At 59.2% G+C, this 22229-nt stretch overlaps 1 protein-coding gene across 2 annotated transcripts in view; it reads right to left on the minus strand.

Annotated features, from left to right (window-relative positions):
• The window catches only part of MEF2D (myocyte enhancer factor 2D), a 55972-nt gene that overhangs the window by 10919 nt on the left and 22824 nt on the right, over positions 1 to 22229 (minus strand). For both annotated transcript variants that reach the window (XM_040635810.1, XM_040635811.1), the window contains 3 exons: positions 1819 to 1956; positions 681 to 891; positions 442 to 498 (listed from right to left, as the gene is read on the minus strand). In XM_040635810.1, the coding sequence (XP_040491744.1) occupies positions 442 to 498; positions 681 to 891; positions 1819 to 1956 (406 nt within the window). The remainder of the gene's footprint in view (positions 1 to 441; positions 499 to 680; positions 892 to 1818; positions 1957 to 22229) is intronic.

Genomic DNA, 22229 nt, shown 5'->3' on the forward strand with positions numbered 1-22229 from the left:
TGGAAGCGTGGGGCTGCCTTCATCCCAATTCCCGGATCACTCGGGAATGGCAGGAATGTCAGTGTGACGTCAATGGTGACATTTGAAGTCACAATCACCGGCTGGACAACAGCATAGGGCAGGGGAGAGGCTGTTGGTGGCCGGGGGTCTCTGTGGGAGCGCGTCAGCAACATCATACATGCGCAACCTCCAGATCCCACCGATGTCCCCACTCAGTGGAGAAGACTTGCATCTTCTCCAACTAGAAATGTTGGTCCCTTCTTCCAGTTTGCCCAGGATTCCCTGAGCCTACATCTCTGATGATCACCCACACCAGTCAGGGCTGCAGGCAGCCCTCAGGCTCGACTCGGGACCTGGGACCTTCCTGTCATCTCATCGGGGTCCCCCTTGGTCCCTGGGCCCATGAGGCCGCTGAGCAGGCAGGCGGGCAGCCGCACTCACCGACAGGGCTGGGGCAGGCTCCGTTAGCACTGTTGAGGTCTCCTCCCAGCATGGCCCCTGGGGACAAACAGAACCATGGTGAGCTGGCAGGACGGCTCCTTCCACAGCGGGGCCCAGGACCCACAAGGGGAGGAGTTCCGGTCCCGTCCCTCAGCAGCCAGCCAAGCGAGCGACAGAATGCCGTGCTGTCGAAGGGAATCACCCCTGCTGGAAACGGAATCCCCGAGTCCCCTGCTCACCTGCGCTGGCCGGCCGCTGGGGCAGGCCCGGAGACACGCTGTTCCTCTGCAGCGCCGGCTGCTGGGGGGACAGAAGCCGTGGGTCCGTGAGGGATGATGTCACCAGGGAAGGGGTGACCAGGGAGCCGCTGGGGTTGCTGAACTGCAGTGAACTCTGACTGGACACAGGCACCGTGACGGGCATGGCAAAGTTGGGGGCCGGCACAGCTGACTAGACAGAGGATGGAGAGGCAGGATCAGGCCCGGCCCCCCCCTCCCCCCGCCCCAGACCCACTGTACCCGAGAGAGAGCAGGAGAGGGTTCCTCTTGTTTCTGGGCTACGTGTCTGAGGGCCCCAGCTCAGGCTCTCTGCCCTGGGCCCTCTCGGAGGAAATTGGCTGGAGGGAGTGCTTTGGGATCGAGCTCTGGCCCAGAGAACGAGAACTGCTCGCTGCAGACAGGACCAGGGACCCCTGGAGGCCCCCAGTGGAGGTGGGTTAGTCCTCAGCCAGGCAGGACACACGGGGAGCAGGTTAGAGGGCCTGAGTACAGACCCACACGCACCCACGCAGCTGGGGAAGGCCTGCACCGAGGGTCAGGACCCGTTTCACCTGCGCTCCCTTAACGTCGCTCCCGAGCGTCTTGGGCCAGGGTGTCCACACAGGCCCACGGGGACTCTGCCCCGAGAAAACCTGGACAAAGAACACGGCCCCTACTTTCCTTCCATCTAAAGCCCTCACGTCATCTACACATGCCTTGCTGGCGAGAGGGGCGCTCCAGGCCTCTCCCGGCCCGTGCTCCATCCGGAAGGAGTCTCAGCAAGGGTCACGGGCATCCACAACCCAGGTCAGCGGTGCCTCGGTGGTCACCGCCAGCCCCGGCACGGCTCAGCGCGGGACGTGCGTCAGGGGCGGCCGGGGGCCGGCGCGAAGCCACACCATGCACCGCGGGGAGACCGCTCCATGCGACTACTCACGGCCAGTCTATAACTCTGCATCATTTTATCAAACTCCTCGTCTATCTTTTTATACTTCTCCTCCGTCTGGGGGGTCAGGGCAAACACCTCGTCCACCTCGGGGCTCTCACACTCCCTGTGCTTCTTGTGCAGCGCCTGGGGGGGCCGGAAGGGGCCGACAGAGACGCAGTGAGTGGGGCTCACCCCGTAGCGCCGGAAGAGCCCGTCCAGCTCCTCACTAGCGCGCCGGTACTTGTCCTCCAGCAGGGGGCTCTGCTCCAGCGAGTCCTCCCCGTCAGGCTCCGGGCTGTCACAGCCGTTGAAGCCCTTCTTCCTCAGGGTCTGCAACCGCACCAGGCGTCAGCCGGCTGTCACTGGGGGGAGAGGGTCCCCGCCCCCGCCATCCCTGCCGCCCTCGCTGCCTTGCCCGACCCTGGGGCCCTCCTGCTTTCTCCCCACCTCCTTCCTCTGGGTCCCCAGCATTTCCCGGCCACCCCCCCTCCCCGCCCTGCAGCAGCCTGGGAACACGTGCTGGGGGCGGGGGAGGCACCACCACGTGGCCTCAAGCCGCAGGGCCCACCACAGGGAATGCGCAGTGCACTTGGCACAGACCCCTGCTTCCAAGGCGACAGGCGGGGAGGGGCCCTGGGGGGACGGGCTGGGGGCGGATGCCCAGGGCCAGCCCCTGCCTGACCGCCCTCTGGTAGCTCCATGGGGAGGGCAATCGGGGCTGGTGTTGCCCAGCCTGGTCCCTGGGCTCTGCTCAGAGGAAGAGGGAGAGAGAAACATATGGAGATAGAGGGAGAGAAAAAAGGAGGAAGGCCCAGAGGAAGCCAGCATTTACTAAGCTCCTACTGTGTGACACCCCATATGCTGTCCTTACGCAGGGGCCCACGTCACGTCAGGGAACACCTGGTAGGTCTCGAGGAGACCCCACACTTCCCCCTTCACAGATACTCGTTCTGCCTTTAGAGCGAATAACGAATGTACATTTTACATTCTAGTCTAGCGTAAATCTGTTTTCTCTATTTTAAAACTAAGATAACTTCCTCCAAATCTTGGAGTTCAAGTCCCTCTCCGGGAAGGCAAGCCTGTGGCTTTCCAGGCACCCGCCTCACTGGCAGAAGTTCTGTTCCCTGAAGGCACACACACCCCGGTGAGAAGCAGGAACCGGGCTGTCTCGTTCAAGTCCCACCACACCCTTCAAAGCTGGCTGGCCCCATTCCGTGGAGGTGGGCACCACGGCCCAAGGCCACACGGCCAGTAAAGGCCACCACAGATTCCAAAGCCTATGTCCTTCAACAGTCTGCAATGTTGGCTTTTTTAAAATTGAGCCCCAGAGGCCCACAAAGAGACAGAGGCAGAGCACGAGAGATGGAAACAAAGAGAGAGTCAGAGACAGAGTCGGATGTAAGAACAGACCAAGGATGGACAAGAAGAGCAAAAGAGAACTGGAGGAAAGACAGAGCAGAGGAATGTCCCACCAGCCTGACAAGCATGAGCAAAGACACAGGAGGCTGGGTGGGCAGCAGGCCGGGGAGGACACCGGGCTGGGGTGGACACTGGGCCGGGGTGGCAGTGGGCCGGGGTGGACACCGGGCTGGGGAGGGCAGGGGTCCGGGGTGGACACCGGGCGGGGAGGACACCTGCCCAGGGTGGACACTGGGCCAGGGTGGCAGCGGGCCGGGGAGGACACAGGGCCGGGGTGGACAAGGGGCCGGGATGGGCAGGGGGCCGGGGTGAATCTTCTTTTCTTTTTGCTTATACCGGTTCCGTGTAAGTGCATGCGCCTGCAAGCTCAACTCTCACCACTCTTCTCCTCATAAATCACAGTGGTAGAAATATGTGCGTTATATTATATATTATTAGACAACACATTCACTTACACAAAGCCAGCTGTACATCACTCCTGTCTCTGCTCCTCAGCGCCTTCCCCTCCTCCTCCTCCCTTCCCCCTTCTTCCTTTTCGTGCGCCCCTGCCTGCTCTCCGGTCCTCAGAGAGTTTTCTTCAGCCTCCTCCCACAGGTGCTATGGTCACAGCATCCTGAGAAGAACCACACACTTACAGGTTCATCAACACACTTACTGGGCATGCTATGATCCCCTCTCCTCCGCGCAGAACTGGCCTGAGGAGGATGGGAGAGGAGTCAATCTTCTAGTCCACCCAGCTCTTTCACGGCCTCCCTGCCTCCCCCGCCCTACAATCCCTGCCAGGCCCCCAGGCACACAGTCTCTGTTGCTTAGCAACGGCCAGCCTCTTCCCCTTACCTCAGCACTCCTCCCCTGAGCTCCAGTAGAGTCGCGGGTAGCGCCCGGGCAGGGGCGGGGGCGGGCAGCCTGGACTTCACAGGAGCTGCTAGGGAATGGGAACAAGCCCCAAAATAGGCCCAATGTAAAACCCAGGGTCCTCTGTGAACACTGAGGTCCACACTGACTCTTGGAAAGTCCTGCCCCAGCTTCTGCCAGCCTGAGGCTTCCTCCCACACTGGACGGCCCCTCCCACCCCCACCTGCCCCTGGGTCTCTGGGTCTGCCCCCGTGGTCTCTGCCTCCTGGGGCTCAAAGCCTGCCTCCTCCGGTCCAATCCTGGGTGGCCCGTTCCTCCTGCCTCAACGAGCAACCCGGTCACCTGCACCATCTCTCGCCTCCCAGGGTTCGCCACTGGTAACCATTGGCCACATCCCTCGTTAGTCACCTTCCAGAGAAAGGCCGGATGCGTGTGAGGGGTCACAGAACAGCCTCCCAGGGCGTACCCAGCTTCCCTTCACCCGGCCCCAGACTGAGTTCAGTGGAACTCGGACGAGAACTTGAGGCCAACCGGAGCAGGATTAGCCCCCCAAAAACAAACTCCTTCCTGTTGCCCTCTCTGTCCCCCTTCAGCTCACAATACTCAGATCCCCAAGAGAAGCCCTTAAAGAGGCTTTAGCACCCTGATGAAGTCAGAAACTGCTCACTCCAGAAAAGCCCCCCGGCCCCCATTGACAGAGTGCCTCTCCAAGTGGCACGGGTGTCCCTCTTCCTGTCTGTGTCCACCTGGCTTGACCTTCTTTTTACCGTGCACTTCCTGCCCTCCCCAGTCCCAGACGCTGGGTTTTGATAATAGCATCTGTGGGATAAGAACCAGGAGTAAGAAGACTCAGCAAAGGGGTTGTCTGAGGGGAAACACTTCCCAGAGTAAAGGAAGGAGGGGCCCAGCTCCCAGGCAGATCAGGCTGGGAGGGGTGCAGGGATGAGGCGTGAGGCTCCGCGTAGGGAGCTCCGGAGTCGGCCTTCTAGCAGAGGAAGAAAAAACAGATGGAACTTCTCAGGCAGGAAAGCCGGACTCCAGTGACCTCACTCAAACCATGCTCTGCTCTTATCGTCAACCCATTGTAGCCTCCTAGCCTCCTGGGTCCCCAAGAAGGAGAGCGCTTTAGTAGTTCATTCCCCAACTTGGGTTTGAATAATTAAACAAGATGAGAAATCAGTGGGATGGAGCAAAAGGTGTGGGTTACTCTTGGCTCTTCTGAACACAGAGTGCTCCGGACACCCTGACCCTCCTGCTAGGCAGAGCCAGCACCAAGCCTGGGACGGGAGATTCCTGTGGGGGACCCAATCTGTGTCCCTCAGCATTCCTGGAGTTGACATGGTTGCCTCAAGGCACAGGAGGGTCTCACCACTTCTTCCCTGGCCTTCAAGGAAGAGAGGGGGCTCCCAGTGCCTCCAGGCTCAGAGCTCCTCTCCCTTGGGAGGAACTTCCTCTGTTGCCCTGTCGGCCCTTCCACTTCAGAGATGGTGACAGATATTGAAAATCAGATCGATAAGCAGCGCGTGAGCCAGGCTTGTAGCTGGCGAGAGGTGCTTTGCTCCTCGGCCAGCGAGCTGACTCAGGTGGTAGGAGGTCTCCGGCCCTCTTCTTCACCCCCACCTACAACTAGGGGAGCCGGTAAGTGGGGACTGAAGCCTGGGGGTGGCCATGGAATTCGAGAGGCAGGGGATGTGCAGATGAGCCTGGCTCTGAGAGGAGAACGTAGTATCAGACTTCTTGTGGCTTGGCTAAGAACCCTCAGAGGTGAGCCCCCTCTCCTCCAGCTCCTTTATGGCTCTGCCTCCTGGCAAGCACAGCTCAGGGTTCCTGGTCAGGTTCTAGCACTCAGCTGATGCGGGGAGAGGTGGGGAGGCCCCGTCAGGTTCTCACAGCAGACGTCAATCATTTAGGCTTGCTTTAGCTATAATACTTTTTGGTTCAACCACAAATTGAGTAGGGCTCTCATCCCAACTCCACCCTTAGGCTCCGCCCAGAGCCAAAAACCTGGGGGACAGAGGGGCATTATTAAAAGTTCGCTTCTCCCTTTGAAGCACTTTGGGGGCGGGTTTGAGGTTAGATTCAGGAAATACGAAATCATTCGATTCATCTGACATGTTACTCGCTCAATAAACATTTAAAATCCCCAACTGTGGCAGCCTGCACCTGTGTTGGTTCTGGGACTAAAATTAGTATGGCAAGGGCCGTTTCTCTCGAAGCACACAGTTTAGTGGTGGTGGGGTGGGCATCCTAAAACCTACTCCCTACCATCTGTCAGAAGTCTGATCATGAAATGGACTCGCAGGAGTTCTGCTAGGCTCAAATTATCTATCAGAGAAGTCATGTAACCCAAGCAGATTAGTCCATGGTCGGCACACTGAGCAGAGCTAAGATGAAAAGACTTGTTGCAAATCCTTCCAGCTAGATCAGTGAGGTCCATGGAATTAAACCCATGTCTCCGGGATTCCAAGGTCTTGCTCGCGGTAGCAACTGCCCCGTGCTCCCGTATGCCAAGCGAAGTTGCAGGGTCCTTAAGCGCTGTGTGCTTAAGAGAGTGTGATGTTCTTTCTGAGGTTTAGCGAATCTGCTAGGTGGGCGTTGTAGAAAAGCCTCCCTAAGGAGGCGTTTTCGCCTTGATCCCACCGCTTCTACAAATACCAGCATCCGTCCACCATGCTGCCTTGGTGCCAGATACTTCGTGCACGCCCATAGAGGTAAAGCTCTAAGAAGAGAACGAAGTTCTTGACACTGTGGGCATGCTGGGGTCGGTGGAGAAGGGGTGACGTTATAACTGGCGAGTCTTAAATGCCAGCCTCCTTACCCTCAGAGTCATTCTGCTCTCCCAGGCGCAAACCCCAAACTTCTGGGAATCTAGAGGAAAGGCCTGGCCCCTCCTACTCTGGGAAGGAGCAGAACTCCACCTGTCCTCCCTAACGCTCTATCCTGCATTTCTTTCTGTTTCAATAGATTTCCCCACCTCTCATTCTCATTCCTCTCTCTTCAAGGCCAAACTCAGAACAGCAACCGGCAAAGCCGAAGGCGTCTGGCCTCTTCTGTTAGGTTAATTTCTTCCCACGTGCCGTCTGGTTGGCTTGGCGACGCTGACGCACGCGTGACATGTCATGGCAGCTGGCGGAGTCTGGGCACGAGGAGCGAAGTTAGTGGGGGTGGGGGGTGCAGAGTCGAGAAGGCATTCATCGTTGATTTAAAGGGGCCACCCGAATTAGTGGTCAGGCGCTCAAGCACCGGTATCCTGGCAAACTTTTCTGTCTTGGGCCAGCAGGCGAGAAAAAGGCGTGGTACAGCTGAAGTCGGCAGGTGACTTGAGTTTGCGATGTCATTTATGTCCTTCCGCGGAAAGGGAGAAATAGTCCTGCGGCCCGGACCTGAAGCACGTGACCTGAGGGGGCGGATGGGGGGGGAGAGGGAAGGAGGGAGGAGCTGGGGAGGCGAATGTCAGGGCTTCGTTTCAGCCGCTCCCCCACCCCCACATCCTGCCCACCCTCTGCAGCTGCCACCACATCCTGCCCAGCCAAAGTGGGGCAGGAACCTTGTGGGGGTCACGGACCGAGACCTTCGGCTTTGGCACCCCCTTTCCTGCCCCCTTCAGGATCCTTGAGGGTGGGGCCTCTGCCCTTGCCCCGGGCCTGGCTCCCAGGCACCTGGCACTTGAGCTTGGGGCAAGCCTAGCCAAAGCACACAGCATAGGACAACTCTCCGTTTGGTAACTCCGCTCCCCCCTCCGTCCTTCTGGCCCAGACCTGGACTTGTCTGGGCCCCGGATCAGAGCCCCAACCCCTGGGCTAGCAGCAGAGTGAGTTATCAGTGGACAAAAGAGGAGGTATTCAATAAAGCTTTTTATAATGTTAAGAAGATACACAGGTATGCACAGATTCATCGATGGCCAGAGCAGAGCATTTTGGAGTGCCTCTTGACTCCAGGCCCGACTAAGGCCCTGAAACTCCTAAAGTTGATTGAACGGCTGTCCTCAAGGATCGGGTGCCCTCAGAGCTCAGGATCTGGTGAAGAAGAATAAACTGGAAACCAAAACGTCAGTGCAGTCTGGTGTACCCATGAGTAGCCACGTGAGTAGAGAACTCTACACAAAGAGAGGTGCAGGAGGGATGCGCAAGCCCACCCTGAGATGGCACAACAGACGGACCGCCATACTGTGCCATGACAGCCCCGTGGACAAGGTGGAAGTCAATCGAGAGATTGGAAAACGGGAGGAAGCGAATGATCAGCCCAATAGAATGGATGATGGGTGAGAGTGGGGTGGGTGGGGATGGTCCTGAGGGCTGTGAGGAAGGCTAGAGGGGCGTCAGTGGAGAGCCGTGGCAGAGGCTGGAACAGCAGGCTGGAAGAGAAGCAGCCTAGGGACGAGAAGACCTTTCCAAGTAAAGATGACAGGGTGCCTGGGTGAGGTGAATAAAGGAGCTGTTGGTGCCCCTTTGGCTGTAGAAACTATGAAGATCGGAATCACACACTTCCTGGACTTTGTGGGCACCGTCACTCTAGCTAAGCAATTCTTAAGACTGAAGATGCTCTGGGTTTACAAAAGATGCGTGGACCAGAGCTGTGGTAAAAGGTAGAGCATAAAACGGACACCATGCACCTTGACGCTAGTGCTTCCCCTAGATATCTGCTGGTGAGAGGGGTAAAGAAAAAATAGCTGTGAGTCAGCTTGCAAAGTCTTTATTATAATCTAACTTCAGCAACGTCACTCCCTAGATCCTTTCTTTAGCCCTCCATGGAAATCAAGACCCTCATATTTGCGCTACTTTCCCCTTTCCACGAAGTTCTCTCAGTAAAATATAAATATATGTAAATTCTATCCCACTTGTAATCGTCAGCCTTCAATTCTCCCTCCTCTGTTCTTCTAGTGAATTCATCATTCAGCATCTCAGGGTCCAGGATACCTCCCTCAGCAAAACTCTTCTCCCCCTCCTTTCTGTCTCCAGCTCCGTGCCTTTAACACCCTCCCAGGTGACTCTACCTTCCTTCCTATTCCTTTGTTAAGGACCCACATTCCAAGGCAGGGAGTGACTACCAGGCCAATCACAGCCCAAGCAAGCCTGCCTCTGGCTTGAGATTGGCTTGAGCTGTGGTTGGCGGGAGGCCTCCACCCTGCAGATGTATGAGAGGTTGGGGAGGGGGTTTCTGAAATCAGCGTTGGAGAGAATTTGTTCTGGGCTGCTTATGTTCTGGGAGAAATCCTTCAAGAGACTCCTAGGGCCGCGTAGGGCTCGTGCTGGCTGAGAGCCTTAAAACTGGAGAAGGCAGAACTCCACTCCTCTGGTCCCCTAAAGCAGGGCTGCTCCCCCTGCCCACTTTGGTTCCTCCCCCGCCCCCGTGATCTTGGGACCCAGTGGTCTGAAGGCTGCGTCTCCTGGCCTGTTCCGTAAGAAGTCTTTTTCCAGCAGCCCGATCTCTCCAGTCTCAACATTCTGCTTCTCCGACGTCCGGAAACAGCCGGAAAATAAACACCCTGGATGACTAAACGGTTTCTCCAGCTAGGAGCCTGGGGAAGCAATACAAAATAGAGGCCCAAGTGAGGAGGTCCCCTGGACTTGAGGGGGGGCACTTTCCCATCTTGGTATCTGCCACAGCCCCAGCCCTGGCACAAGGCTCGATTCTTCTCATGGTCCTAGGGGATGACAGTGCAGTCGGGTCTCCGCCTTTGCTTGCCCTGAGGACTTGGGTGCCAGCTAGCCCTGCCTGCAGGAAGACTGACATCTTCTGGTGCTGGGGCCCCAACTCCCAGGTCTGACGGGAATCAGCGGCTACATTTAGAGGTGGCCAAGTGTACACTGTTTAAATCAGGTTTCCTGAAGGAGGGGCCGGTGGAAGTGGGTTGGAAACTGAGGCGCTGAGGAAATAGGAGCCTGCTGGCTTCCGCTTTAGGGCATACAAGATAAGCTTCCAAACTACTGGCAAGGTGGTTTCACTGATCTTGCCTCCCTTTGAGGTTTGTATGGGATGATGGGCCTTAAAGGGGTCTCAGTCAGTCCAGTCCTTAAGTTATTATAATGTAGCATGAGGCACTGTTCTAAGCAATCTACCTGCATAAACTATCCTTAATCTTCACACATTGTACCTAGCTAGTTAAATATTATTCATCCTCTTCATTTTACCTCATGAGGATCCTGAGGTGCAGGGGTTAAATAAGGTGTTGATGTTCACAGGTAATACGTGGTAGAATGGGGATTTGAACCAAGGCAGCTTGGCTACTCTGATGTTGATGCTTCACATCATGACTTTGCTGCTTCTGTGCATATTAGTGTCTTCACCCAGAACTTAACCCAGCACTTAACCTTAGATCTAGTCTTTGTCCAGTAAATCAGACCCAGCCAGGATAAAAATCAGGGTGTGTCGGAAGAACTGAGCTACCCTTCTGTTCTGCAAGGTTCTTAGAGATGAAGCAGTATTCTATCATTTCCTCAAGCTCCAGGTTCGACTAGCGGCAGGATTTGGAGTTAACAGGGCTGCCGGAGAAGCCTCCGACGGGCCAGTGGGTAGGCACAGCACTGCACTCCTGTTGTAGGGGCACGTGAAGATTCACCAAGCCCGTGGGCAACTAGGGTATTTTTATTTGTATTTAATTTTTTTTAAAGAGCTACTACGGCTTCTTTAATAAGATGCTTTTGGGCGTTTCCTGTGCTGTGTAAATGCATAAGGTCCTGCCTCTTTAAATTGCCCCCTCGGCTGATAAGCGCTCTTGGGGCCGTAGGACCTGGGGATTAGGTCACCCCAGAACTATGAGCTGTCGCTTTAAATTGCTGGCGTCTCGCCGAGCCGGGGGCCGGAGGCGAGGGGCCCGATACGGTAGAGGAGCCAGGTGAGCTCCTCAGAACCCCTGGCCGAGAACGTGCTCCTCTCCGATGGGCTTCGTCGCAGCTACAAGTGGGGAGACGGAGTCTAGTCGCCATTTAGCGTCTACTCTGAATTTGTCGGTCTTAGCATCTCCTCCAACTCCCCCGGGGCTTGGGGGCCGAGGGGCGCGCTCGCGTGCGCCATCGCGCGGCGGCCGCCGAGCCTCCGGGGAGGACCGCGGCGAGCGCACGGGGTAGCAGCAGCGCCGAGGGGTGCGGGCTTCGCGCGGGTGTCCCTCCGCGGGCGGCTCACCTGCCTCCCCGCGCCGCCGGCCCGGCCTCCCTCTCCTTCCCTCCCCTCCTGCCATGGCGGAGATCACTGCTCTCCGCGCCGCAGCCTAGCCTGAGGAGGCGGGTGGGGGCCGGCCTGCCCGGCCGGCTCGCGGGAGGCAGAGGTGGGGGCGTGCGGCCAGGCTCCGCCCCTTCTGCCCCCGCCCCAGCCGGCGCGGACTCCTCCCATTGGCCCCCTGCCTGTCCATCAGCCCCTCGGGCCTCCACCCCCTCAAGCTAGGCTGAGCTGTGCCTACTCGGCCCGACTCCTGGGCTGAGGAGGAGTTAGCCTGGGAGCCCGAAAGGAGGAAGGAAGCAAAATATCAACAACGCCGAGGCGGCTCGGGCGCTCGGCCCGGTCCCCTGCCCGCCGCGCGCCTCCCGCCCTCGCGCCCACGGCGGGGGCCCAGGCTGGCCCCCAGGCGCCGCCCGATGCCCCTGCGGACGCCGGCCTCTTGTTATCCCCCGCCCGGAGCTGCGGCTGTCCGGTGTTGAAGATACCCCGACCGGGGGCGAGGGCCACCCCTCCCAGCTGGACACACCCTCTTCACAGCGGGGCCGGTGAGTAGGGAAAACATGCGCCTGCTTTAAGATGCCCTCCCCACCCTGTCCTGGGGCTGGGGTGAGGGTGGTTCGGACCGTCCCCCTGAGGGGTGGGATGGGGTGGGCTCCTGGGTGGAGGAACTCGCGGAGGCGCTGTTTCCGTGGGAGCGTCGGTGGGAGATTCACGTGAGTGGCTGCTTGTTTGTGTAGATGGACTGCTGGGTTGGGATGCAAGTGCAGGGGGCTCTAATTTCCCTGCGTGTTGGGGTCGGGGTGGGACCTGGCTGCGGGCGCGCCCTGTCTGTTGGGGGTTACGACGGCCTGCGAGTGTCTGGGAAGGGGCGCCATCCTCAGTGGGTCCCGGTGACAGCCGGGAGCGATCGAGTGCTTGCATACGCCTCTCCCCTCTCCCTCTCCCTTCTCCTCAAGTGCTAGCCTGTTCACTCCTCCTTGGCCCGGAAATGGTGCAGAAGGGGGCCTGGGAGGGCGGCGGGAGGGTGGGGGCGGGGAGCCGCAGCTGTTTGGGAAGCGGGGGGAGGGAGGGGGACGTTGTCTGTGCAGATGACACCGGGTGTGGTTAGGTGTGTGAGTGTGTGTGTGTCCGGGCCCGACTGCCGGGTGCCTGTGACTTTGGGATGCGAGCCCGACGGAGGTGGGCGCGCTCGACCCTTTCTTGGGACTTCCCACCCCATTCCGAGACCGCCTGATTCTTTCGGCCTTTGGAGAACTGCCAGAGTGAGGTCCTCTGGCGACCTTCCGGCTTGCGCAAGGTCCTAGCTGAAGCTTCTGAGTGAGTGGTCCAGGGGTGCCTGAGCCGGAGAGTTTTCCGGAGCCTCTGGCCAAGAGGCCAGGTCTGTTTTGCTGCCCCAGGAGCGAAGCCTTCTGTAGGATAAGCAGGTCTAGTGGGGCATAGATGCAAAGACACCTAACTCATGGCACCTCCTTAAGTCAGGTACGTATACAGCCTACAGCTTTGACTGAACACGCCTCGGAAGTCTCTCCCGTGTGGAGGCGTTCTCCTGTGTGAGCACACTTGCACACTGACTAGTGTTATCCAGGTAGTTGTCCTTCGAGGCGGTGCTTACCACCTTGACAGCGGATTGATTGGGTTTCTGGAGAAATAGGGGGATCCATCGCCCCAGTCCTGTCCAGTGCCCTTTTACGAGTCTCCTTTTGGCTCTGGTCTTGTTTGGGCAAGGCGCCTCCCGTCTCTCCCCCATCCCTCAGTGGCGTCTCCTAGGCAATCAGGGACCAGCTTTTGACTCATGGGAAGTTTGCCGCTCAGGGACCTTGGGGCTGCTCTGGCCTCGAGATAGTAGGGAGCCCAGGCCAGCTTGAGATTGCGGTTTTGAAGGTTGGAGCCTGTCCACCTCCCACTCGTCTTCAAACCCCGCACAGGGAAGTCTTGCAGCCAAGGAGAGCATTGCAAGAGCATGTCTCGGCTCACAGATGTCCAGCCTGGCCTGTGGTCTCGGTCACACCTGCCCCAGACTTAGCCTGCAGTTGTCCCAGCTCCCCTGCCGTCCTCAAGACCAAAAATGATGATGAAAGAAAAAATGAATTTCCTTCCTCGTGGTTCCCATGTGTGTTGGGCAGGAGATGGGGTGGGGGGGATCCGTGAGGGTGGCTTCTAGGACCCGTTTTAGGAGTATTGGGGAAACTAGAGAGTATGTTTGGCTCTTTTCCCAGTTTGTCCTAGGACAGGCATTTTTGACCGGGGTCTCAATGGTCCTATTCTCTTTGTCGTATCTCCCCACCCCCCAACATACCCTGTATGTGCTTGTGTACCTGTGTATGTGTATGTGCTGTCGTGACATTCTGTAAGGGAGGGGTCTCTGGTTTCTTTGGGAAAAGTGAAGGGTTGTCACTACACTTCACTTACTTACCGTAGAGGTTGAGCTTTTATTCCGAAATCACACAGCAGATCTGTGTCAGGCTTTAGTCTAAGTGCTTGGTCTTCAGGCATGGCTCCAGTAGGGGAGAGGGCCAAGAGGCAGAGAACATGTCCTTGCCTTGGAACTCCTGGTCGGCTGAGGAGCTAGCAGGACCCAGTCAGGAGAGCATCCCTGACCTTCTGGGTGGGTTGTGGCCAGAGGTTGTGCCTCCGGTCCCACTGCCTGAACAGAAGTGGTGGAGACTAGAACTGTGGCCTCTGTGTATCCATTGTCCCCCCACTGTCTGCCTGCTGCTCCTGGGCTGGAGGGTCTGGCTTCCCAGCTCTGCCCCTCTTGGTTCCAGGCCTTTCTCACAGACTTAGATAGGGTCTTTCTGGCTGCTGTTATATAATCTTTCTCCAGCAGGGTGTTTTTTTGTTTTTTTTTTCCTTTCTTTTCTTTCCTTTTTTTTTTTTTTTTTTTTTTTTTAAATCTTTCCTTGGTCTTTCCTGAAGGTGTGATAGGGGAAGAAGATGGAGGGTAAAGTCCTCAGTGGGGGTCTGGAGTACAAAGTAGCAAGGAGGTTGGGAGGCCCCAGCTCTTCTGGGGGCCCGGGAAGAGGAGGCCTTAGGTTAGCCATCACTATGTGACCTAGCCCTCCCACCCTCCTCCTCCAACCCTGCCTCTGGGTGGTCTCTCGTTGTGGGCATCCCCTAGCCCTGTGTAAGCCCCCAGAGAGGCCTAAGGCCTCTGCTCACCTGTCTTACTAACCTCTCCCTGGCCACCTGGGCTGCCTGCCCCTCCCTGGCTGGTACTCAGGTCCAAATCTCGGAGTACTACTCCTGGCCTGGTGTGGGTGGGCTCCTGTGTTGGGACACTTGGCCACCCACTTCTCTGCCTGTGTGGCAGCGAGGATCTCGGCAGACTGGACGGGTGTCCAGTCCAGGATTTCCCTAGTCGTATTTGGAGCCAGGCCCCCTGCTTCTCTGCCCTTCTAGTCCAGAAGGTGGTGGCCTTACTGGAGAAGAGGAGTAGGTTGGGGGGTGGGTAGAGGCCCGGCCTCGGGTTGTTCCGTGCATAGTGGATACGAGGGTCGGATATGCGCCTAGGGTCCATCATCAGGTGTCGGGATCTGGTTGTGTGCGCTGTGAGTGGGGGCTCTCCCCACCCCATGGCACCATGGCTGGGACTCTGGGCTCTGAAGCCCCCTGGTTTGAGGCAATTATCCCGCTTTACAGGGAAGGAGGAGGTGGGGGAGGAGCAGGCATCGCTCGGCATCACTGTAATTGCTGGTGGCTTTTATGAGCCAGTCATGGGGCCGGAGTCCGGCCAACCGGCTCTGTCCTTCTGTCCCAGTTTGGTGACTTACTCATGGTGGGAGGGGGGAGGTGTGAGGTGCTAGTCGCTCTTGTGTGGGCAGCTGGACACCTTGCTGTCTTGTGGTGGGGGCTGGCTCTGCCTGCCCACCACTGCAGCAAGCAGGATGGAGCTCAGACTTCAGGGAGAACTTACCAGTGGCTCTAGATGACGGCCGAGGTGGCTCTCACTTGGCCTAGGAAAGACAGGGATCTCAAAGTGCTTGCTTCTGTAGCCACCCTTGGTGGCTCTTGCTTTCTGAAAGGCCTCGGAACAGTGGCCTGGTGGGGATGGGGATTTATTTTCTCTTCTGCCCCCTTGCCTGAGGCTGAGGAGAGCTTGTCCTGGAGCCAGCGAGGGCACTGGGTGGGGGTCTTGTGCAGACTGCCAGGCCCAGACGCCCTGGCAGGCCTCAGCAGTTAGTGGCACGCGGTGCATGAAGGTGTGAAGCACATACACATCGGTGGTAGACACCCACGGAGCAGATGCTGCCCGTGGGGGTGAGGGCTAGTGAATGGGAAGATGATTAAGGGATTGGAGGCTGGGGATGGGTGGGGGACCAGGGGCGAGGAAGCAGAGGCCTGCAAGGACTTGGAAGAGGGAGGGCTGACTGGAGCAGGAGGGATTGAGGTTAGACTGCAGGTGGGTAGCCCCAGAGCATGGCTTGCCACTGGAGGAGCCCCTGGCTGACTCCCATCACGTGCCCCCTGCAGCACTCCCCATTGCTCCCTCCCCCGCAGCCCTTGCTCACACTGCTCTCCCCTCACACGGCCCAGTCACGCCCTGGGGCAAGTCGGCTTTCCAGGTGGACTGGAGTTTTGAGAGCCTGGTGGTGATCAGAGCACCGGGAGGCCTGGTGGGCTTGCACTAGTCTCTGTCTCCCTCCCCCACTCACTCTGATGAACAAGGCCACCCCCAATGTATCAAGGTTGCATCTGAGCCCGCGGGCGTTGTGGGGTAGCTTCCTGGCCCGGAGGGTGCCCAAGGCCCTTGGCACCTCTGATTTTCCTTTTCTTGAGGCTGTGGCCGCAACCTCCCCCTTCCTGGGAGCCTAGTCATGGTGCTGGCTGGTCGGGCTGGTGTGGAGACTGGAGGATGTGCTCACTGAGTCTGCACAGGACCCCGAGAGCCTTCTCGCAGTGGGGAGGCCGCTGTGCTTGCCGTGTGAGCTCTCTCCTTCTTGCTGTAGGCGGGAGGGAGGGGCTTGTCTAGAGCTCTGGCCTGCTGCTGGCCACACCCAGGCGGACCATATTTACCATTTAAACTCACCCTCCCAGGAGGCTCTGGGCTCTAGGCCCGGTCACTGACCTTGGCTTGGTGCCTCTGGCTGGTGCTCTGGCCGCTCCCGAGCTGGGCAGACCAGGGAAGCATATAGAAAGGAGATGTTTTTTGCCCTCTGGTCAAGGGACCTTTACCGTGGGCAGTACCCCATTCACTTTTCTTGGAGACCTAACACTAAAGCTCTTGAGATCCCTGGGAACCGGAGGAAGGAAGCTTCTGTTCGCCCCTGTCCCTGTGTTCTAGGCTCTGTGTCGGGCATGGGAACACAGGAAATCACGTTGGTTCCCCGGCATAACTGTTTTTATAACTGGGGAACTGAGTCAGAGATTTCAGTGATTTGCTTAGGTCATTGCTTCGCCCCCTTGCCTCCTGCCACATGATCCAGCTGGGGTGGAAGATTCACAGCCCCTCTTCCCTGGTGAAGAGGAGTTAGGGGCTTTGTCAGAGGGTAAGGGAAGGGTCTTGCCCTGCAGGAGGGGCAGTGGAGCAGAGGCCCAGGGAGACCTGGGAGGAGGACGAGGACAGCACATTAAGGGAAGGGCGGACTCGTAGGAGTCCCTGGCTGAGGGCAGAGGATGAGGGCAAGCTGAGGGAGATCTGCTTCTCGGTTTCCTGAGAAGGAATCGTCCCCTGATGGAGTGCCGTGGGAGAAAGCTCTCCCGCCCTGAGCAAGGACCGAATGACCTCAGTACCCGCCGAGCTGGGTGTGAGGAGCGAGCGGCTGGTCGGGAAGTCGGGCCACAGGAGCTCAGGCTGGTCTGGAAGGCGAGAGGCCTGGCTGACAGGGAGCCTACCCAGCCCAGAAGTTCGGGACTCTGTCCTGGAAGGAATTGCCTCGAACTCCCCGGGAGGGCAGCCTCGCCCTGCGGTGAGCCCACCTCCGCCCTCATTGCTGGCACAATCAAGAGCTGCCTCTCCTGGGAAAGGAAGGAGAGTCAGTGGGGGAAACATAGGGTCCTCGAGAGCGGGTGCTTGGAAAGTGGGTGCCTCTTTCTTCTGGACCCCAGCTCCAGCCTGGCCCAGAACTTGCTGGCTCAGGCAGCCACCCAGAAGGTGGGGTGGGGCAGGCAGTGCCCTGGCCGGGACCCTGGTGTGGAGCTGCCTGGAGGGGCACTGCGGGGGCCTCCAGGCCTAGGGCTCAGTCTGACACGGGGATGGGCTGGGGACACCGAGCCCAGCCCTGCCTCCCCAGCCAGCTGTCTCCCTGCCTCAGAGCCTTCCCTCCACCTCCACCTCCCGGTGAGTCTTAGCAGATCCCCCTGGCTGCTTGCTTCCTTATTCTTATGATTTTCTGCCCCACCCCCACCAGCAAATGCTTCGGGTTGAGGGTTGGGAGAATGAGGAGTAAGAGAGCTCATCCCCAAACCTCTAGAGAAACATTTGGTGGGGGTGGGTGGGGGGAGGGGTCTGTCTCTGTTTCTGGAGTCTTCCTGCTCCAGGCTCTGTGGATCAAGTAACATGGAGGGGGATGGTGCAGATGACCTCAGACCTCGAGTTTTTCACCTTAAAGCATGCGGTGTTCTTGTGTCTGGTGAGACAGTGGTGAGGGTGGCCCCAGAGGAAGGGCTGAGACCGAAAGGGGGCTTTAGGCCTTCCAGTCACATCTCTCCTTGACCTTGAGCCCCTTTCCTCCAGCCCCCACAGCTGCTTGCCTCTCTGCTGACTCCCTGGTGCACCCCCCAGGCCAGCTCTGTGGGGCCCAGACTGACCCGGTGGGGACAGGGTGTCCTAGCCCAGCTGTTCCTCTGTTTCTCCCACCTGTCAGCCAGGGGTGAGGAGGTGAGGGACTGACTGGCAGGAGGAGTAGTAGGAACCCCCTTGGCCCTGCTCACCTGCTCCCTGGGGGCGTGCGGGTGGGGGTGGGGGCTGTGGTAAAGTGTGGCAGAAGGATTGAGAGTAGATAGCGGTGGGACTTCCCACTCAGAGCCGGATGGTGCCAGATCATAGGCAGAGAAGGCTGGTTGGTAGCCAGGGGTCCTGGCCGGCAAGCCCAGGGGTCTTCGCACAGTAGGTTCATGGAAGGGTGGGCTGTGAATTGAATCTGGGGCACGTATTTGTGTCGCTGTGTGGAGGTCCCCCGACCCACCGGCCCTCTCCATCTGTCTGGGGATCTTAGCCTCACCTGGCGCCTGGGTCCTGCAGGCAGCGAGGCTAATCTGCAAGAGCTGCCTGGCCGGCCGCCTCGGGAGGCCCACGCAGCCGCGCGCTGCTCCGCCCTCCCTGCCAGGGGCTTAGAGGACTGTCCTCTAGTCGGAGGAGACTCCAGCCACCGCCCTGAGCGGTTCCTTTAAATCCTCGGTGGCTCCCCGAGGTCATGATGTCTCTAGGAGGATTTGCTCTCTCTGATTGGATTGGCCTCTTTGGGCCCCGTCGACTGTATAGGTGGACGCCACGCCCTGACCCTCCGCCTTCCCTTTCGCCAGGACGGGCGCTGTGCCGTGAGAGGGCCCGGGCCTTGGGCCTCTGTCTCCTCTCCTCCTCGCACTCCTGTTCTAGCAGTCGGTCAGGCCCAGAGCCCGCCACTCCGCGCGCGGCCAGAGCAGCCCTGCCCTGGCTCTGTGCACAGGAAGGAAGGGTCCCACCATCGCCTGGAACAGCGTCCTTCTGAGACTACCTCCCTGTTCTCCACTTTTTCTTCCAGCCCGCTGTGTCCTTCGCTCGGGGCTTGTAATTCATAGTTACCCCATGCCCTCATTTCCATGGGTCCCTCCCCTGCTCTAACCACCAGCCCATCCGCCTGCGTGGCAGGCAGCCTCGCAGACATGGCGCTGGTGGCATTGGTCACCCAACGCTCTCAAGCTGACCTCGCCCCCCCAAGGCCCCAGCTGCCACTTTCACTTTGTTCCTGAGACCTCAGAGGGAAGTTGGGTGGGGAGGTGGAAGGTGACACACTAACCGTCCCAATGCTTCAGATGGCCGGGGCCTCCGGCCACCACTCGGTGTAGATGACCAGAGTGGAAGGACTGGCTGCAGCGGAGGGATGGAGGTTAGAGAGCAGGAAGGCTCTTCCCGGGATCGCGGACCCTAGGCTAGGCAGGCTGCGGGGCGCTGTCTAACTGGACAGGCAGACAAGAGCGAGGCGGGTAGGACGGGGCTTCCAGTCCCCCTTGAGCATCGCTGCCGGGCCTCCACGCTCCCCGAGATGTTACCAGCTGCCCCTGCTTGTCTGGGTGACTCTAACAAAGCACATTTGAGCCTCAGAGACTGCTTGGAGGCCAAAACTGCAGGGCTGGGAAGTCCTCTCTGTGGCCTAGCATGTGTCTGCCTGCTGCACAAGCTTGTCTCCCTCATTTGGAGGGTTGGAAGGGATTTTAGAGATGAGGATAGAGATGAAGGTAAAGGACAGCCAGCCTGTCCTCCTGCTGCCCAGCCTGGGCACTGAGGGGTGGGTGGGCTGCTTCTCCTGGGAGCCCCCAGGCAGCTACTGACACCGTGAGTCTCATCTGGTTCCCTCTGCTGCGATGCTTGCTTCCTTCTCAGGTCACACCCCCACCCCACTCAGAGGAGGGACAGGCGTGGAGGGTCCCCTGGGACCGAGAGCTGAGACAGTACCACGGGATTCTTTATCGGTTCGGGGATGCTTCTGCAGAAGGTGCCTGAACTCCATCCTGAGTGCCTAGGTGCGCTGGGTGGGGTGGCCCAGTTCCTGGAATGGGAAGTTGAGCCTGATGGAGTAAGGTCAGATCCCCATGCAAATCCCCATGCAAATGAGTGGTACTGAGTCATTACGGATCAGTCTGCTGGGTAGAGCATGAAGCAAGGCTCAGGCTTGGGTTCCAGAACCGGCCCCACTCACGACTCATGACCGTGACCGCGGGGGGCAGTCACTACCCAAGCCCTGGGCCTGATAGGCATTCCAGATGTTTGGCAGCTGGGGTGGCTGAATCTCTGTGGCCAGGGTCCTGGTATGACCCACCTGGTACCCGCCCCTAGCTGACCATGAGCCTCCGTCAGCCCTCTGCCATCTGTCATGAGGGTTACCGCTCAGAAAGCACTCCGCCTTTATCAGCCCCATCTCTCCTGTCTTGACCACACACTCGCCCTTCCCCTAGGCTGCGCTATATTACCCACTGTGGGGCACGGAACCACATATGCTTTCCTGTAGTGACAGCTGCTGCAGGAGCATCGGAGTACCTCCCTTCACCCACCTCGCAGTTGACCAGTGGGGTGAAACCTGGCGGCGGAGACTGCTCAAAGTCACACAGTCATTTAGGGCAAGAGCAAGGACTAGAACCCAGGTATCCAGAATCCCGCCCAAAGACCCTGTGCTTCCCTGGGCTGTTCATTGCCCAACCACGTCCATCCCTTTCTCTAGGATTCAATCTCCTATTACCCCCAGATTCCTTCCTGAGATCAGGCCCAGTGGCTCCAGAAACTTGCGAGGACTTGGGGGAGGGTGGTTCCTAGGAGCCAACCCAGAGGCCACCAGGGAAGCCAGAGCTGCGGTGGGTGGTACTGGAGCCCGGGTGGGCTGGCGCTGCCTGGGTGGTAGGCACTGGACACCCTGCTGCTGCAGGAAGGATGGGAGCTAGACTACAGGAAGGACAAGCTGGGGCGGGAGGCGCGGAGGAGGCTCAGGAGACAGACTCACTGGAGAGGCATCTCCCGGGCAGAGAACAGGATGACCCCCATCCCAGGATTTGTCCCGCAGGAAGCCTAGGTGGGGCTCGGGAGAGGTGTCCAGCGGAAGCTGAGGTGAGGGTGCCCAGCGAGCTGGCCCTGTGGCTGCTCCCTGGCTAGTCCCCGTCCCTGTCCCTTCAGGCAAGGCTGCAGCGCCGGCCTCCACTTGCCTTCTTAGGGCACCTGGGACCTGAGACCACCCCTGCCCTGGGTCCAGCTTTCCCGGACTGGCTTTCCCTCCCCAGCCCGCCAGCCGCCCCCAGGTCCCTGTCGGTGAGTTAAAATTAGCTCAGTGCCCAGGCTAAATAGCCCTGCCCAACCCTGAGGCTGCTGGGCTGGGGGAGGGGAGTTCCCTGAGGAGGGGGAAGATGGTGGGAACCAGGGGTTTGGGAATGGAGCCTCCAAACGAACTTTGAGGGGAGGAGGATGGGGATGGGGACGGGGATTGCCTCGGCCTTTGAAAGCAGACGCTGAACTCTGGGTTGAATGGTGAAGCCGGCTGCCCTGGGCTGGGGAGGGGGTGGAACGGAAGAGCAGAGAGGAACAGGGGCATGGGGGAGCAGGCTGGGGGCGTGAGAACTCGGGTTGGGGTGGGGGCACTGCCCCCACTTGAGGACTTAAGCAATTGGAAGGAAGGCCCCTGTGTGTCCCCAGGGCTGTGAACCCCAGCACGCCCTGCCTGCGCCCCGTGTTAGTGTTGCGTCGCTCTTCCCACCCCGTCTCTCCAGAGCGCACTCTCCATGGGTCTCTGATTCGAGGAAGAGGCCACAGGGCCAGGAGAGGGGCCAGGAGGGCTGCGAGCCCCGGGCTGGGGTGGGGACCCAGAGGGCCTCTGGGCCTCGGCTCTGCCCACTGTGGGGCCCGCGTGCCCCGCTGGGACCTGCCCTCCCTGGTCTGTGTCTTGGCTGGACTGCAAGTACAGAGGGCAGGCCTGGCGGCCCAGCAGGTCGTGCCAACGCACGGTGTCGGGTGAGTGAACTGCCTCCGGCTCCCGCCTGCGCCTCCGAGGCTCGGTCCTGTCCCGGCGTCTCCGGCTTCGCCCTCTGCGTGGGCCTCTCCTTGTCTGTGGCTGCCTCCGCCCCACGCAGCCTTCCCTTGGCCTCTCTGCCTCTCTTTTCGCCCGTCTGTGTGTCTGTCCCTCTCTACTACTCCTCCTCCGTGTCTGCCTCACCCACGCCTCCTCCCTTGTTAGTGAGCAGGCTGCTTGAGGCTCGCCTGACTGTGGGGGTGACAGGTGGATTGGATTGTCACCCCTCCCCAGCGCCTGCTGCTTATTTCATGCCCTCGGCCCAGCCACGGGAAGGGGCGGAGGAGGATGACAGCTGCTCTCAGCGCCTCCTGTTCCTCTCCTCCAGTCCCCAGCCTGTGGCCTGGAGCAGCCTGGGAGGAAGGGCTGGAGGGCTCCTGCCTAATGAGAGCTGCCTTTCTGACCGCACGGAGAGCAGGGTGGAAGCCCAGTGCTCTGTGACCAGAGGCTGCTCACTCAGGCTCTCTGGGCCCCGTGCTCCGCTTAGGG

Source organism: Ursus maritimus, unplaced genomic scaffold (genome assembly GCF_017311325.1).
Source record: "Ursus maritimus isolate PB19 unplaced genomic scaffold, ASM1731132v1 scaffold_2, whole genome shotgun sequence".
NCBI lineage: Eukaryota > Metazoa > Chordata > Mammalia > Carnivora > Ursidae > Ursus > Ursus maritimus.